This window comes from Panthera pardus, unplaced genomic scaffold, assembly GCF_024362965.1.
Source record: "Panthera pardus isolate Hobbes unplaced genomic scaffold, ASM2436296v1 HiC_scaffold_13, whole genome shotgun sequence".
Lineage (NCBI taxonomy): Eukaryota > Metazoa > Chordata > Mammalia > Carnivora > Felidae > Panthera > Panthera pardus.
Window position 1 is genome coordinate 1880721 of NW_026526688.1, and position 17625 is coordinate 1898345.

At 52.7% G+C, this 17625-nt stretch overlaps 1 protein-coding gene across 9 annotated transcripts in view; it reads left to right on the forward strand.

Annotated features, from left to right (window-relative positions):
• Positions 1 to 17508, forward strand: part of DLGAP2 (DLG associated protein 2) — a 786545-nt gene extending 769037 nt beyond the window's left edge. For all 9 annotated transcript variants that reach the window (XM_053900747.1, XM_053900746.1, XM_053900745.1 and 6 more), the window contains 3 exons: positions 6905 to 6996; positions 13677 to 13829; positions 17157 to 17508. In XM_053900747.1, coding sequence (XP_053756722.1) covers positions 6905 to 6996; positions 13677 to 13829; positions 17157 to 17375 — 464 coding nt within the window. In that variant the 3' untranslated portion in view covers positions 17376 to 17508. The remainder of the gene's footprint in view (positions 1 to 6904; positions 6997 to 13676; positions 13830 to 17156) is intronic.
• The last annotated feature ends 117 nt before the right edge of the window (positions 17509 to 17625 follow it).

The window sequence follows — 17625 nt, forward strand, 5'->3', positions numbered from 1 at the left end:
AAACTATGGTGGAAGGTGACTTTCTGCTGCCCTTCAATTGCGTTTCCTAAACACCTTTTTTAAAGCCTTTGAACCTCTGGGGCCTTCTTGGACTGTGTTGTTAACATAAACATCCTACGGATATTTACCGGATACGTGCCGTGAGCCAGGCACCACCGCACAGAACGTAGGCTAGTGGAGAGTGACCAGGGTACAGTGTAGACCCAGACTGCAGTTACCTCGGATGGAGAAGTGAGACCAGGACAAGACTATCGCGAGGGGGAAACATCACGTGTAGTAGGAGACAGGCAGGCAGGTACGTTAGAAACTCAGAGGTATAAGATGCTGTCGAGGGGAGAGATTCCAAGATGCTTCGTGGAGAAGGTGGCCTGGTGCAGGGCCTCGAGGGGGAGTTGGATTTGGCTGAGCAGCAGAGGGGGCAGAGGGAGGGCGATGGCACAGGAGCCCCTGTCCCAAGACTCTGTAAGAAGACCTTTGCTTTGACGCGGACCGTGCACCTGCCTGCGGGAAGGAGCCCCTTTGCTCCGTCACCTCCACACCCTGGGACGAGCGTTTCTTCTTGGAGGATAGGACAGTCCCTGTGTTTTCCCAAAGCTCTGTCCGTCTGCTGTCACGGGAGGCCTTCGGCGCCCTGCTGCAGTGATCATGTCTGATACGTTTATTATCCCCCAGCAGCACCCAGCCCTATGTGCTCTGCAGGGGAGACAAAGAAAGGGGACGGAGCGGGGGAAGAGAGGAGCAGTCTTCATAAACAGGGACAGTCCCACTCCCCCTCGCACCTCGTAAGACCGTGGCACTTAGGGGCTGGGAGTGCCCTGGGCGCTCCCCCTTCCATAGATACCGTCTACCGATGTGGGTTGTGTGCGGTTTTCCCAGGACTCTGTAATGACTTAAGATGACTGCTCTGCTGCGGGACTTGGACGCAGAGAACAGAGAACAGATCCACTGGATCTGCTTCTTGTGGTTTTCTTAACTTCTTTACTGAAGTTGCCCAGACGCCTTGATCTTCTTGTGGACAAAGAGGACACATTTATTATGTGTCTCCTCTGTACACTTTGCACCGAAAACTAGCACCCTATTAGTCACGTTTAGATATTTCCCTAATAATTTGTAACAGGAAAGATAACCTGTGGTTCTTGCCCTGATTTGAAGAACAAGTATAGGGTTATTGCTGATGGCGCCCTTTAAAAAGTAACGATTAGGTTAAGTGGTTCATTAAGCCAGAACTCTGAGCTCCAAATATTGAAATTTCCATCACACGAAATAATTTCTTCCCAAAACTGTAATTTTATAATCACAGCTCACTGAACCGATTGAGCGAAGTTAGATCCGTTCAGCCCTCTATGATTAATAAAACGTATCATGAGCCCAAATAAATACTGGTTTAGTTAAGTCGTGTTCAGGCAGGCTTCCTGTTGTTAAATCATTCAAAGATACGTTCCGGAGGGAATGTAAACCATTCCTGTGCTAGCGTTTGGGGACTTTTGTATCTGTTACGTTAAGCCCAAAGGGTAAATGGCATAAAGTGAAACAAAGCAAATAAGGTGTTTTTCTTGAATAAAAGCAATTGTTCCAAAGCTACCAAGTTTCATTCAGTAGGTCCACAGAGACATGGGCCACACGAGGGACTCAACGGTAGGGTCTTCGGACAGGTGTTGACAGGTTCTCTTGCCCAAAACAACTCTGCCCAATTAGCTGATAATCTAAACACTGCTGGGTCAGATGTGTGGAGGCACAGATTCCCGGGGCTGCGGGTGGGGCTTCAGCGATTTCCTCATTCGAGGACCTGCTTTCCACCCCAGAAGACGGGGGGTAACCCCCGAGACTCCGGCCGTGATCCCTGGATGGGATGATGCCTGGCTCATAGACTGTGTGGCGGGCAGAGGGAAGAAGAGAGATTGCTCAGAGCTACCCCACGAGAGCACGACACGGGGCTGAGGAAGACATGGGCCCTGCAGTCCACAGTTTGCCTGGACGCTGCACAGCCACAGAGAAGAGAACAGACAAGTATCAGCTATAAGGGAGATGGCCCTGAGGGGGGCAGATGCCACGCGCACCTTGGGGACCTGCCCACCATACAGCTCGGTGGATAGCCACTGCTCCCGGCCTTCTGACCGGTGTCCAGGTCCTTGCTGCCAAGGGCAGGCGCCTACAGGGAGGTCCCACACATCCCAGGCGCCACACAGCCACATGAAACTGGATGGACACGAAACGTGCGCTCCAAAGCAATGAATCATGGGAATGTACCTCTGAAGCCAAGAACACACTGTATACACTGCATGTTAGCTAACTTGACAATAAGGTATATATATTTTTTAATTCTTATTTTTGAGAGACAGAGAGAGAGAGAGACAGAGAGAGAGAGAGAGGCAGACTGCAAGCAGGGGAGGGGCAGAGTGGGGAAGACAGAACCTGAAGCAGGCTCTGGGCTCCGAGCTGTCAGCACAGAGCCCGACCTGGGGCTCAAACCCACCAACTGTGAGATCATGACCTGAGCCGAAGTCAGACACTGAACCAACAGAGCCACCCAGGCATCCCGACAATAAATTATATTTAAAAAAAAAAAAAAAAAAGAAAAATCTTGTTTTCAAATCCACGGAGAATGATGCTAGATTTTAGAGTTGACTGTGATCTACCGTTAATCTGGAGATTATACTTTTCCATTCATCAATTTGTTCTTTAAACAACTTTTAAATACTAAGTATATGATTTCAAAAAAAAAACCCAGAAATGTGTGCTCGATAAATATGAAAACAGTAACGCTGAGACCTTACAGGGGGACACACCTGTGGGGGCAGTGATTTTCCTACACCCACTCTACAACCTCAGTCATGGAAGATCCCAGAGACCAGGGAGGAAGAAATATTCAAATGATCATTTCAAACTACCTGCAAATTCTACAAAAACCCACCTCAAATTTTGAAAGAAAAGGCTCATGTGAATGTTCTGCTGGCATGTCATACCAAAATTTGCAAGAATGGGAAATTGTAGTAGACACGTGAAAAGTAACTTAACGGGAGCAAGCAAGTTCATCACATTTCCATGCACGTCAGAGGCAACCGTCATACAAGATTCTCTGTAAATTTGCATTCTGATGAGCATTAGCCCTTATCGGTAGCTCTTGAAAGTGTCCAAACTAGGACAACATCAGGGAAGGACAGAGGAATAGAATAAATTGAATTTTTCACTTCAATTTCATTGCTGTATGGGAAGCTATTTGCATTAAAGGCACCGGATAGAGAGCATCGGCCCACTGAAGCGCCCGGCGCTCCTGCCGTGAACACGTTAGCAGTCACGTCGCGAGCTGCTCTTTGACGTCCGCCAACTCTCCCGAGCAAGAATCCACGTACGCCCTTTATAATATCTCTTCACTACACTAAACCAGCACCAAGGTATGACCCCATCTCTCCACGATGTGCTAAAGATTCTACAGTGAAGTGCTTTATGTTAATACTTCTGTTGAATCACGTTTTAAGAAGACCGTGAAAGCTGGGAATTAAAACTTGAAATTGTGTGAAACGGATTGACTTGTAATTAGCCACCGAGGGAGCAGTGAGTGCAGGAAACCACACAGACCCACCGCTTCTTTCTATTCCTGCAGCCACAGCTCACTCAAAACAAGTCTCTTTAAATGTTCTTATCGGTCCTGCAGGTGATAGGGGTTCACAGGTGGAACTTCAACATTTCAAGATCATTCCTCCACTCGGTGGCGGTGAGACCAGAGCCAGAGAGACATGTTCAGTTTGGGGGATCCAACTGTGAATGGGTGCTCTCACCCCTCCCGGGAGACACTGTGTCCTGCCTTGTCCCACACCTGCCTACCCGCCCCCCCCCAACCTATCCCCAGGGCACTCAGTCCTGAACCCGGGCGCCCTCCCCTCCCTGGTGCCAGCTTCCTCCTCCCGTGCTGCCTGGCAGATCAGGTCAAGGAGGTGGGTGTGGGCACCCACCTTGGAAGTGGGCAAGCCCCTCTTGGAAATGGATTTGCAGAAGACGGGTGGGCACAGGTAGCAAGACGCATGATGATACTTTTAAGTCTGAAGGGAGGCCAAAGTGTTATCCAATGTATTCGCTTCTATGGGAAGTCCCATGTGTTAAACTCCTCTTTAATATCCTAGAAGCAAGGGCACCTGGGGGGCTCAGCCAGTTAGGTGTCCGACTCTTGATCTCAGCTCAGGTCTTGATCTCAGGGTCATGAGTTCAGGCCCCCTGTTGGGCTCCATGCTGGACGTGGAGCCTGCTTAAGAAAAAAATTCTGGAAACAGTGCAGAATTAGTTGTGTGAGGGAATTACTCACTCTTTAGGAAGGATAAGGAGAGTGTGGTTGCCCAGGGCGATGGCAGGTGACAGGCGGGCTATGGCTTATTGTCAGATGGCTCAGAAAAGCAAACGTAGGCACGTGACAAACTGTTACTCGCTGACTCTAAGTGATGCGGATGCCTTTCTTTAGATCTTCTGTATGTGTGAGATCGTTAACAACAAAACCCTGGGGAGCGGCGGTCGGCAATCTGAGTTCCTTGTACACAGATGAGAAAGTCAGGCAAATCTAATTAGACAGCGTTTCCCCAGAGAAAGTCACTGTCGGAACGCGCTGTGCAGGACACCCGGTCCTCGTGCTTCAGCAGATGGACCCTGTGCTTCGCTGACTGCCCCGAAGCTGACTGACCCACACACTGCAACGTGTCCCGGGCATGTCCGTGGGTTTACTTGTGGGACATCTGTGTCCACAGCCTCACGGCATTTCGTCACATGGGCACTGAGGCCCTTCCCAACTCTGGTCTGTGACTGTCTCCTCCAGAGCAAGCCCGAGGGAAGGGGACACGGCACCTGTGCGGCCTGGCTGTCGGGGTGTCAGAATCTTCGATGCCTGTCTCTAGCGCGCACTGAGTGAGTCTCACAGCCGCTGGTTTGGAAGCACCTGTTACAATCACTACAGTTTGGGAAACTGTGCGGGAACGCGGACCTCAGTTTCCGCCTCTGTGGACACTTGCGAGGCCCCGATGGTGGAGCGTGCCCGAGGGACCCCGGGTGCCCCTGAGGAGCTGAGTCGGGACAACACCGTGGGCTGGAGCGCTGGTCCCCTCTTCTTTAGACAAACCTCCAGCACAGAAATGTCCTGATGTAGATAAATCCGCATAAATACATGTGGGAGGGGGGGTGTCTTTCCTCCTCTTCCCTGATGGGCAAATCTCCGGCTAAGGCGAAACACCCCCTTCCCTAGCCACCTGCCGTCAGCGAATATAAGCTCCCACCACTGTCTTCCCCTTCAAAGCCCAAGGAGATGCCTTGGTTGGCCCCTCGCTGCCCGTGTCCTGTGAGTCTGCGAGAGAGCCAGAGAGGCGACAAAAGCCAGAGGGAGGGAACGATCTGCTCCGGCCCAGACGGGTGGATCCGTATAAACCGAGGGAATAACTTCTCTTTCGTCTCCCAAGCGAACGAAATGTAGAGGTCCCCGGGCCCAGGCCCAGCAGCGGGAAATGTGTTCCAGCAGGCTCCTACGTGCTGTTGAGAGGCCTGCGAGTTGGGATCTAGCACAGCTATTATCTCCAAAATCTTGATGGTGCTGCCACCTACATGGACTGGGTGTGAGAGCGGGGGGCAGGCCGGCGAGGCGCCTGGAGGTTACGGGACTGCGGCAGGGCCCCCGCGTTTCACTCACCAAGTCTTTTGTTTGCCAACTGTCCATCCCAAGTGGTCGCTCCTGCCCTTTGCTAACAGGAGTCCTTTCCCGTTGACAAAACCATTATCACTTACCTTTTTACAAAGTGCCGTTTGATTAATTCAAGTCCCACAACTTAGAAATCATTTGTCAACTTCAGGCCACATCGCAGTGGGCGCGCAGGAGTGGGAGGGACATCATCACCACGGACGTCCGTGATGTGAGCCTGTTGTGGTGACAGGTGGTGGCCAGTGGCGGGAGCCATGGACTGAGCACGAGGCAGGGAGACCGTCACGTCCCCTGCGTTCCTGTGGGAGATGCTCTCAGAGCACCGCCCCAGGGCCACCAGCAGTCCTGAAACACTGTTCGCGGGACTTGAATGCGATAACTGATGTCACTGTGATTTTCTAGAAATTGGGAATTAACACCTTCATCTTCAGGCATCCGTAAAAAATAAGTACTTAACGTCTTTGTATTCATCCTTCTGCCTCATCTTCTAGCTCATGTGAGCATCGTGATAAAAGTGTCCTGATGCCACAAACAGGAAAACCTCCTGCAGTATAGACCGCCTTTCCAAAGTTAGTTCTTCCTAACACTGAAGAGTCATCTCCTAATCGTTGATACTATGTAGTATTCCTTGAGTTTCCCTCAAAAATCAGAAAAGGGACAGGCCAGGGCGCCTGGGTAGCTCAGTCGGGTGAGCGTCAGACTCTTGATTTCACCCCAGGTCATGATCCCAGGGTTGTGGCATCGAGCCCCGTGTCAGGCTCTGCGCTGACAGCACAGAGCCTGCTTGGGATTCTCTCCCTCCGTCTGTCCCTCCCCTGCTTGCTCTCTCACTCTATTTATTGTGCAAAGTGAGAGAGCAAGCAGGGGAGGGACAGAGAGAGAGGGAGAGAGAATCCTAGGCAGGCTCCACACCAGCACAGAGCCTGACACGGGGCTCAAATTCATGAACCGTGAGATCATGACCTGAGCCGAAAGCAAGAGTCAGGTGCTTAACCAACTGAGCCACCCAGGTGCCCCAATAAATAAGCATTTTTTAAAAAGGAAAAAAAAAGAAATGGAACAGATTGGAAAAGAACTTCCATCAGTGGACATATTCTGCACAATAAATTCAAGGTTTTAATCTTCCGGAAAAGAAGGAGCGGCTCCCACCTTTTGGAGTTTACTCCCTTTGTGTAATGCTTCTGCTTCTGTTTTTCAACTGACCGGGTCTCAAGCTGGTTTTCTTCTGGTTCACAGTTCTCGGGAAGATCCGGAGTGCCGTGGGGAGTGCACAGCTTCTGATGTCCCAGAAATTCCAGCAGTTCTATTGGCTGTGCCAACAGAACATGGTGAGCAGACCCCCAGGTAACCCGGTTCCTCAGGGCATGCTCAGTGGCCGTCTCACGTTCTGTGAGTTTGCAGCCCAGTGAGTGAATGGGAGTCACTGTGGTGCAGCCCAGAGAGGGGGCCACAGCGCGGGGGCCAGGGAGGGGGTTGCGGAAAGACAGCCCCCGACCTGTAGGACACTGGCGCAGCTCCGGGCCATCCCCCTCCAGGCTTACGAGGCAGGTGGGAGGTGAGCAGGTGTGACGGCAGGTGTCACCCAGGTGTCACCGATGCAGGCCGTGGTGGGAGGCGGCTTGACTCAGGCAGAAACGGCTGCAGTTAAAGAGATTCAGCAGGGATTGTACGGTAATTGGGCTGCATGTTCCGTAGCAGCGAAATGAATGCACCGGGTGACACAGTTGGCATTAAAACTTGGCTCTGATCTTCCTGGGAATCAAAGAGAAGGAAAGCCTGGGCATATGTTTGTAAATACTTAGGTGTGCATATTTGCCGCATCTCTGTGTAAACAGACACACACACACTTTCCTTTGTGACTAAACGAAGCATCTGCTTAATATCACTTCTAGAAATAACTAAAGAGTATTCACATTACTGTATAGGCTCTTTTATAAATGCATGCATTCATTTTCAGAGCAAACAGTTCCTTAAAATACAAGTAGGTCTGGGGGCACCTGGGTGGCTCAGGCGGTTAAGTGTCTGACTCTTGATTTCGGCTCAGGTCGTGATCTCACGGTTCCCGAGTTCCAGTCCCCTGTCGGGCTCTGCCCTAATGGTGCAGAGCCTGCTTGCAATTCTCAATCTGTCCTTCCCCCTTACAGTCTCTATCTCTCTCTCTTTCTCTCTCTTTCTCTCTCTCTCTCTCTCTCTCTCTCTCTCACACACACTCTCTCTCTCTCTCTCACACACTCTCTCTCTCTCTCTCACACACACACACGATAAATAAGTAAACCTTAAAAAAATGCAAGTCTGTCCCAGGCCCGTGGTAACCATGGTGCTTGGTGATTTGACTTTGTTTTGTTTTGTTTTTTAATTGCAACAAGACGTGAATTTACAGAATGTTCTTACACATCAGAGGAAGCATAGCACTAGAGCTGCCAAATCATCCCTTTTAAGTAGGGTCGTTAAAAAGTACATTTTCTCTAATATTTTCCAGTTAACCCCATTGAAGTTCAGCACAAAATGTGTAAAGTGACCACCATGTCGCCTGTGACATGAAATTATAACCATCACTTAAAAAGGGGGACACAGGGGCGCCTGAGGCTCAGTTGGTTGAGCGTCCGACTCTTGATTTCGGCTCGGGTCATGATCTCCAGGTTTGTGAGTTTGAGTCCTGAGTCGGGCTCTGTGCTGGCAGAAGGAGGCACCTGCGTGATTCTCTCTGCCCCTCCCCAGCTTGTGCTCTCTCTCTCAAAAATAAACATTTTTTAATTTAAAAAAATGGGGGAACAGAATGGTTTAGGGCTCCTTGGAAGGAACATAGAGCCGTGAGACGCTCAGTTACCATGTTGAGCAAGCGTGCTCCTGCCTCCTGTGTCATACCTCTTTGACTACTGTCCCTGAAGGAGTGGATGTAGGCCGCTGCAGGGCTCCCTACCCTCTGTCACACTGAGTCGGGTTAAGCACCGGTGGTCACGATCTTTAGGAAGCCCTTATCTAAAGCACCCGCCACATGCAGTAAAAACGTACAGATTTTGTTCAAGCTTATACAATGCCCGTGTCCTCGCTCCCAGAAGCAGCTGACGTTGGATTTTTAAATGACCCATCCTAATATTTTTGATGCTTCCTACACGTGTCAGATGGCACTTTATCCCAACTGTAAGAGAATAATCCTTTCGAAATATGTGGTGTTGCGCTTTCTTTTCTTTGGCATCTATCTAGAACTGGACAAAAGCACAACAAATATCTGCAGGCTTTGTTTCAGCGGAGGGGGGGGAAACGGGGGGCGGGGGAGTCTGAGACCAGCCAGAGGGAGGTGCTGAGGCAAAGTGGGGGGGGGGGGGGAGCGGGGTGTCTGAGACCAGAGGGAGGTGCTGGAGTGAAGTTGGCGGGGAGTGTCTGAGACTGGAGGGAGGTGATGGAGTGAAGTGGGGGGGGGGTGTCTGAGGCCACAAGGAGGTGCTGGAGAGAATTGGGGGGGCGGGTTGTCTGAGACCAGAGGGAGGTACTGGAGTGAAGTGGGGTGGGGGGGTGTCTGAGACCAGAGGGAGGTGCTGGAGTGAAGGGGGAGGGTGTCTGAGACCACAAGGAGGTACTGGAGAAAATTGGGGGTGCGAGGTGTCTGAGACCAGAGGGAGGTGCTGGAGTGAAGAGGTGGCGGAGTGTCTGAGACCAGAGGGAGGTGCTAGAGCGAGTGGGGGGGTATCTGAGATGGGAGGGAGGTGCTGGAGAGAAGTAAGGGGGGTGTCTGAGACCAGAGGGAGGTGCTGGAGTGAAGGGGGGTGTCTGAGACTGGAGGGAGGTGCTGGAGAGAAGTAGGTTGGGGGTGTCTGAGACCGGAGGGAGGTGCTGGAGCGAAGTGGTGGGGGGAGTGTCTGAAACCGGAGGGAGGTGCTGGAGTGAAGGGGGCAGAGTGTCTGAGACCAGAGGGAGGTGCTGGAGCAAAGTGGGGTGGGCAGGGTGTCAGAGACCAGAGGGAGGTGCTGGAATGAAGTGGGGGGGGGGGGGGAGTGTCTGAGACTGGAGGGAGGTGCTGGAGAGAATTGGAGGGGGGGTGTCTGAGCCCAGAGGGAGGTGCTGGACTGAAGAGGGGGGGTGTCTGAGACTGGAGGGAGTGCTGGAGTAAAGAGTGGGGGGATGTGTGAGACCAGAGGGAGGTGCTGGAGTGGGGGGGGGGTGTCTGAGACCGGAGGGAGGTACTGGAGGAAGGGTTGGGGTGTCTGAGACCAGAGGGAGGTGCTGGACTGAAGAGGGGGGGTGTCTGAGACTGGAGGGAGGTGCTGGAGAGAACTGGTGGGGGTGTGTCTGAGACTGGAGGGAGGTGTTAGAGTGAAGGGGGGGGGTGTCTGAGACCCGAGGGAGGTGCTGGAGTGAGGGGGGTGGGGTGTCTGAGCCCAGAGGGGGGTGCTGGACTGAAGAGGGGGCGTGTCTGAGACTGGAGGGAGGTGCTGGAGTGAAGAGTGGGGGGATGTGTGAGACCAGAGGGAGGTGCTAGAGAGAATTGGGGGGGTGTCTGAGACCAGAGGGAGGTGCTGGAGTGAAGGGGGTGTGTGTCTGAGACCGGAGGGAGGTACTGGAGGAAGGGTTGGGGTGTCTGAGACCAGAGGGAGGTGCTGGAGAGAACTGGTGGGGGTGTGTCTGAGACTGGAGGGAGGTGCTGGACTGAAGAGGTGGGGTGTCTGAGACTGGAGGGAGTGCTGGAGTAAAGAGTGGGGGGATGTGTGAGACCAGAGGGAGGTGCTGGAGTGGGGGGGGGGGGGGTGTCTGAGACCGGAGGGAGGTACTGGAGGAAGGGTTGGGGTGTCTGAGACTGGAGGGAGGTGCTGGAGAGAACTGGTGGGGGTGTGTCTGAGACTGGAGGGAGGTGTTAGAGTGAAGGGGGGGGTGTCTGAGACCCGAGGGAGGTGCTGGAGTGAGGGGGGTGGGGTGTCTGAGCCCAGAGGGGGGTGCTGGACTGAAGAGGGGGCGTGTCTGAGACTGGAGGGAGGTGCTGGAGTGAAGTGGGGGGGAGGGGGGGCGTGTCTGAGACTGGAGGGAGGTGCTGGAGTGAAGAGTGGGGGGGTGTGTCTGAGACCAGAGAGGTGCTGGAGAGAATTGGGGGGGGTGTCTGAGACTGGAGGGAGGTGCTGTAGTGAAGAGTGGGGGGAGGGGTGTGTCTGAGACCAGAGAGGTGCTGGAGAGAATTGGGGGGGTGTCTGAGACTGGAGGGAGGTGCTGTAGTGAAGAGTGGGGGGGGGGGTGTGTCTGAGACCAGAGAGGTGCTGGAGAGAATTGGGGGGGGGGTGTCTGAGACTGGAGGGAGGTGCTGAAGTGTGGGGGGGTGGTGTCTGAGCCCCTGGTAGGTGCTGGAGCGAGTGGGGGCCGGGGTGTCTGAGACCAGAGGGAGGTGCTGGGATGAAGCAGGTATGTGTGCTGGCAGCTCAGAGAAGCTTTGGCAGCTGCTGGGAGGTTCAGGTGCAGCCCAACCAGTTCAAAGTCAAAGGGAAGACCCTAGAGAACCTGCTGGCTCCTATCCAGATGTTTCGGGTGGACCGAACGCAAGGCAAGGACCTATGAGTCCTCACGGGGTAACAAGGATGCAAAGAGCGATGGGAGGATCTGCCCGTGAACCTGCGGGCGCACACGGGCCACCTGGGCCCACCGCACCGCACCGCACCGCCAGGTCTGAGTGCCACTCACACCTACTCGGAACCAGTGCCACCACCCCCGTGCCCCCCCAGGGCTCCCCAGCCCTTGGAGCCCTTCCCAGGACACTGCCCCAGAGCCTGGGACGAGCAGCGCCCATGTCACAGGGACCTCCGATGGCCGGGCCAGCAAGTCTTGCGAACTCTCAGTGGCAGTGATTCACCAGGGATGCCACTGTGTCACTTTGCTGGGGGAGGGGCGGCGCTCACCGCTGACGTTTAGAAACAATTTCATAAACATACCCCGGGATCCGACGGCCTAGTGGACCAGATGGAGCCACCCCCCGAAACAGAATAGAGGACACGGATCCTCTGGGGGCAGCGACTCTCTTCCCTCTGGCCTTCGCTCAGCACAGGCCACCGGCTGGTCGCACGCGGCAGGTGGGATTGGGCCCCAAAGTGATCGTTTTGAGGTGGATGTCAAACCACTGCATGTGTGCGTCCCCCCCCCGAAAACCACGTCGGCCCCCCACCCCCCAACGTGATGGCATTAGGAGGTGGTGCCTCTGGCCGAGTCCTGGCAAATGGGGTCAGGGTCCCTGTAAGAGAGACCCAGGGGAGCCCCCAGCCGCTTCCTCCCCATGAGGACACAGCCAGAGTCCCCCAGCTGGAGGAGTGGCCCCCCAGAACGCGCCCCCACCGGCACGTGGCCGTGAGGCCAGCCTCCAGAGCTGCCAGCAGCAAACGCCCAGTCCCTGGGGCTCATCTAGCGGCCCCGGCGGACTAAGCCGCGGTTTAAAGCGAGTTGAAACAAACCAAACACAAGTCCACGTTGTGCTTAACGTGAGCAACGGAGTGGGCTGAAAGCTGCACGTTTTAAGCGAATTCACAGAAACGTCTCTGTTTAATCTGAGATGGCCTCACACTGCATCAAAGGAACCACACGTAGAAAAGCCCGTTCGCTCACCCCCAGGGATGCAGACCCAGGCAGGTAGAGTCTGACCCAGGGCTGCGGTCCCTCGCCAGCCACAGGCGGTGCGGGAAGGGGCTGGGCAGGTGCCCTCGGACCTTGGGAAGTCACCTGATTTTAACCATAGGCAACACACTGAAACCGTGTGCGTGCGGGGCACCGTGTGTGTGGAGCAGAGCAGGTCTCTGGGCCACACGCAGCTCACGGACTGCCAGTTTGTGGCTCCGTGGCATTGTCTGCTCTTCTAAGCTCAGGGACCAGTCCGGCGAGCTTTCTGTACCTTCGTAAAATTGACTTCATAAAAGTCGTCCTCCCTCTACATGGGAGCAAAGTAAATGCACGGGGGGGGGGGGGGTGCGCCTGGGGTGCTCTGTCGGTTGAGCGTCGGACTTGGGCTCAGGTCGTGATCTCAGTTCGTGGGTTGGATCCCCAGGTCGGGCTCTGCGCTGACAGCTCAGAGCCTGGAGCCGGTTTCAGATTCTGTGTCTCCCTCTCTCTCTGCCCCTCCCCTGCTCACTCTCTCTTTCAGAAATAAACAAACATAAAAAAAATAAAAATAAATAAAAATACATGGCATTGGAATGAACAGAAACAGACATGGCTCCAAGCCCAAGCTCATGGCCACCTCCCTGTCCCTGCCCCTGTCCCAGGCACCTGGCTGCAGAACAGCCCACAGGGAGACGGAAACCACAGCAGCCCTATTGCTTTTAGGAATGGCCAAGCATTTGAAAACTGTAATATTTGCCACCGTTTTCAAGGTCTAAGAAAGCCTCTTCAAAACAAAACAGTGAGTGAACGCACCAAGTGTATTTTCTTTAACAGACTTTATGTTTTCGGAGCAGTTTTAGGCTTGTGGCAAAATTGAGGGGAAGGTACAGAGTTCCCACCCACCCTGTGGCACCACACGCACCATCAACATCCCAACAGCAAGTGCATTTCACACGATCTGTGACCCCGCGTCGACACGCGTCATCACCCAGCATCCGGGGTCCACATCAGGGCACTTCTGCTGTCATGCGTGGTCTGGGTTTGGGCGCACGTATAGTGACATGTAGCCACTATCATGGAATTCTGCAGGGTGGTTTCACTGCCCTAAGAGTCCTATGCTCTGTCCATCCGTCCCCCCGCCTGGACCTCTGGCAACCACTGATCTTTTTGCTGTCCCCACAGTGTCTTTTCCAGACTGTCACAGAGTTGGAGTCACTCATCATGCAGCCTTTGCACATTCTCTAACCGTCGGCAAATGCTTGCGTTAACTGTCGGCGGCCCTTCGTGGGCCTTCTGGAATGTTTGTCAGAGCATGAATTTTTCAGGCTTCCCCCCAATCTGGTTCCTTGAAAAGCATCTGCAGGAAGGAGCGGGGCCCCCACCCCCCGAGCCCTGGGCCAGCTGGGGGTGTTCATGGCTCTGAGTTCTGCCCGTGTGTTCTCAGGACCCCAGCGCCATGCCGAGACCCACGTCCCAGGACCTGGCGGGCTACTGGGACATGCTGCAGCTCTCCGTCGAGGACGTCAGCATGAAGTTCGACGAGCTGCACCAGCTGAAGCTCAAAGACTGGAAGATAATAGAGTCTCCGGAGAGAAAGGTAACCCTGCCCGGGCCGCGCGCCCCCCACGTGCTGCTCCCCGCGGGCCCCCGGAGCCTAACCCTGACGCGGCAGGTGCTCCTTTGTGTCATGCCACATGGTCTCCAGTCGGCAACGCACGATCAGGTGTGCAGATGCTTGCACGCGGAGCCGGCGATAAGCTGACGTGGGACGAACGCCGCCGGCGGGGGGTACAGGTAACAGGTCCTTCTGCCGTATCTCTGGGACTCGAACGGAAAATCACATGGAGACGAAGAGTCTCATTCCTTATAGGGACCTACCCTGTGCCTTCATCAAACCTGTGTTTGGATTATATAGAAATGATTCTCCACAAGGAAGGCGTGAGGTCTGGTTACAACAACTACCGATTCAGATCGGTACTTTCTGGTGGTTTATCTCCAGTGGAAGATGAAGACACACTGTGGGCTCTACTTAGATGTCCTGTAGATCTGTCAGCCTTCGCCCTTAAACAGGCTGAAAGGTTCCATTAAATTTGAGCCTGTGATCTTTCTCCCCTTCAGATGCCATCCATAGTAGGGTAACAGGTAGGTCCGAATCAGCAACAAATACATTGATTTCCTAACACATTTGAAAGACGCTCTAAGTAATCATAATCTGAGTTTCTAGGTAGACATTATCGATTCAAATAAAATGATGAAATTAATCCAACACACTTTAGGACAGTGGTGTTACTATATAGCGGAGGATGTCTACATAGAGATTTAGAACAAAAGCCATCACTGCCATCCTCAATCTTCCTCCAAAGGTGCCACTGACTGTGTCGGTGGAGTTCTGGGCTCGATGTCATAGATGCCACTGCAGATGACTGTCACACCCCCTCTTTACTAGACGACGGGGCAGAGGGGAGTGGGAAGGTGTAGGCTGTCTGTAAGCCATAAATGGTACATTAGCAAGTCCTATCTATGGTCTGGTTTTGTAGTGAAGGAGATCCTAAGATCGCCAATGAAAATGCCATTCTAATAAAATACTAAAAATAGAACCCATTTAACCATCCCAGAGCCCTGCGATGATCCCTCCTATTTTTCATTCTTCAGTAATTGACAACTAATACAACCCCTTCTACCTAAGGTATGCAGAGAGAATGGTCCTCAAAATTAAGACAGCCTTTTGCTGAGGGTATACACGATCTATCCATCCATCTATCCATCCACTTGCCGAGGGTATACACCCCACTGCAGACATGAACTGCTCTTTCACACCACTGAGGCCCCAGGCCGTGTGCTTAGGAGCCACTCTACCCTGTCGATCCGCAAGGCCACCTGGTCAACCCTCTCCTACCACAGGACACCTGGAGGCCAGGAGTCCCTTTAAACAGGAGACTCCCACAAGAATTGCCCCTGTGTATTTCTTACAGCCCCACACTTCAGGGGCTACCAATTAAAGAGAAAAGAATAGGTAGATACAGTCATGTGCTTAACTTAGGAACTAACTTTTGAAAGAGCTGAATGAAATCTTTAACAAACCCATTACCCTACCGTTGTGGATGCCTGCCAAAGAGTAAGAAGTCGTTGCTTCTGGCCAAGTCATTTAAAAATAAGTCATGGGAATAAAGTGTCAGACACCAAAACAACCTTCCTGCCAAAACCAGTGGGTGGGGTTCTGCCACACGTGTCTGCCCAAGCTGTGCCTTCCCCACAATGTCCTAGCACGTCTGGCCCATTTGCATGTTTGCAGAGGCTGAAGGGAGACACAGGGGTGCGGTTTTCCCCCAACAACTGGATCCCTGCCCAGGAAAGGAAAGGTTCCAGCGCCTTCTGCTAGGCATCCTTCCCTGGGAAGGAGGTAGTCGGCTATGCAGGGCCCTGCCATCACCCGCTGGGAAGGGCAGTCCATGTTGGGTCCAGCTTTGTTAGTTAGGATGCACGTTCAATAACAGGGCAGGGTTGGGGACACAGACCTTTCACCAAAACAGTAAAGACACAATATAACATTATGTATCTGCTGCAGAACTGTGTGATTTAGCCTTCTGGAAAAGGCCTACACCTACTTTTGTGACTTATTTAAGAATATGAGCTAAAGGTCAGAAGTAATTACTTGCATGTTTTTACCAAGCAGGTGAAAAATCTGTCTGTCCATCCATCCACCATATCTATTATCTACTGTCCATCCATCATATCTATATATCTATTATCTATCATCTATCTAGTCTATTATCTATCATCTACCTATCCATCCATCCACCAAATCTGTCCATCCATCCATCCATCCATATCTGTCCATCCATCAGATCTATTTATCTCTCTGTCCATCCATCATATCTGTTTATCCATCCATCCATATCTGTCCATCCATCCATATCTGTCCATCTATCCATCCATCCATATCTATTCATCCATATCTATTCATCCATCCATCATATCTATGTATCTATCATCTATCTAATCTATTATCTACCCATCCATCCACCAAATCTGTCCATCCATCCATCCATATCTGTCCATCCATCATATCTGTTTATCCATCCAGCCAGCCAGCATATCTGCTTATCCATCTATCCATCCATCCATATCTGTCTATCCATCCATCCAGCATATCTATGTATCTATCTATCCATCCATCATATCTATATTATCTATCATCTAATCTATTATCTATCATCTACCTATGCATCCATCCACCAAATCTGTCAGTCTGTCCATCCATCCATCACATCTATCTGCCTATCCGTCTATCTACCTATCCATCCACCCATCTATCCATCCACCATATCTATCTGTCTATCCAGCCAGCCAGCATATGTATGTATGTATGTATGTATGTATGTATCTATCTATCTATCTATCTAATCTATCATCTAGTCAATGTCAAGGGGTTTTAGGCCCATAACAGGAAATTTGGCTAACAGCTCCCCCATGTAAGATGGTTTCCATGAAGGTCCTTAGAATCCGGACTCTGCTGAAAAGTCTGTAGCACATGACAGGGATATCAAGTGACACCTTCCAAAATACCTGGGATACTCAAGAACTGAAATTGTGAATATTTGCCAATGCTCAGAGATGGCAAAAATCTAGCAACAGCACGAAAATAAGCCTGAGACCAAGGACACGTTCCATGTTACCGTGCGGGACTTGGTTCCTTACGTGTAAGGCCGTCACCCAGCCCCTCTCCCTGCCCTGGAGGGTGTGAGGGAAGTCACGGTGTCCAGCAGGCAGGCGGCAAGGCCACTGTTGGGGGCGTGGGGCCGGGCCGGTCAAGCACTGGGGTGGTGTCCCGGGCAGTTTGCGGTCACCCTGCACGGAGACCAGGCCCATGGACTGGCGCTGTTCCCCTCTGATGTCCCCAATTTTGACCTGTGATCCTTTTCAGGAAGAAAGAAAGGTCCCCCCTCCAATACCAAAGAAGCCCCCCAGAGGGAAATTTCCTGTCACGAGAGAAAAGTCCCTGGACCTGCCGGACAGACAGCGTCAAGAAGCCCGGAGGCGGCTCATGGCTGCCAAGCGGGCCGCCTCCTTCCGCCAGAATTCGGCCTCGGAGCGCGCAGACAGCATAGAGATCTACATCCCGGAGGCCCAGACGCGGCTCTAGGGGCACCTTTGCCCTCTTTTCTTTTTAACAAGATGCGTGTACAGTTTCTCACCCACCCGCTAATTTTAGTCTTGTTTCTCCACCGAATACACCCTGTTGTGTTCTCTGTGCCATAGACACACCGGAATGCGTTCATTTCTGCCGTGCGCCGAGCCCCGGCCAGAGCTCCTCCTCCCTCCCCCCCTCCTTCCCCCTTTCTCTTCCCTCCTCCTCCCCTTCCTCCTTCCCCATCCCCCTCCCCCCCCTCCTC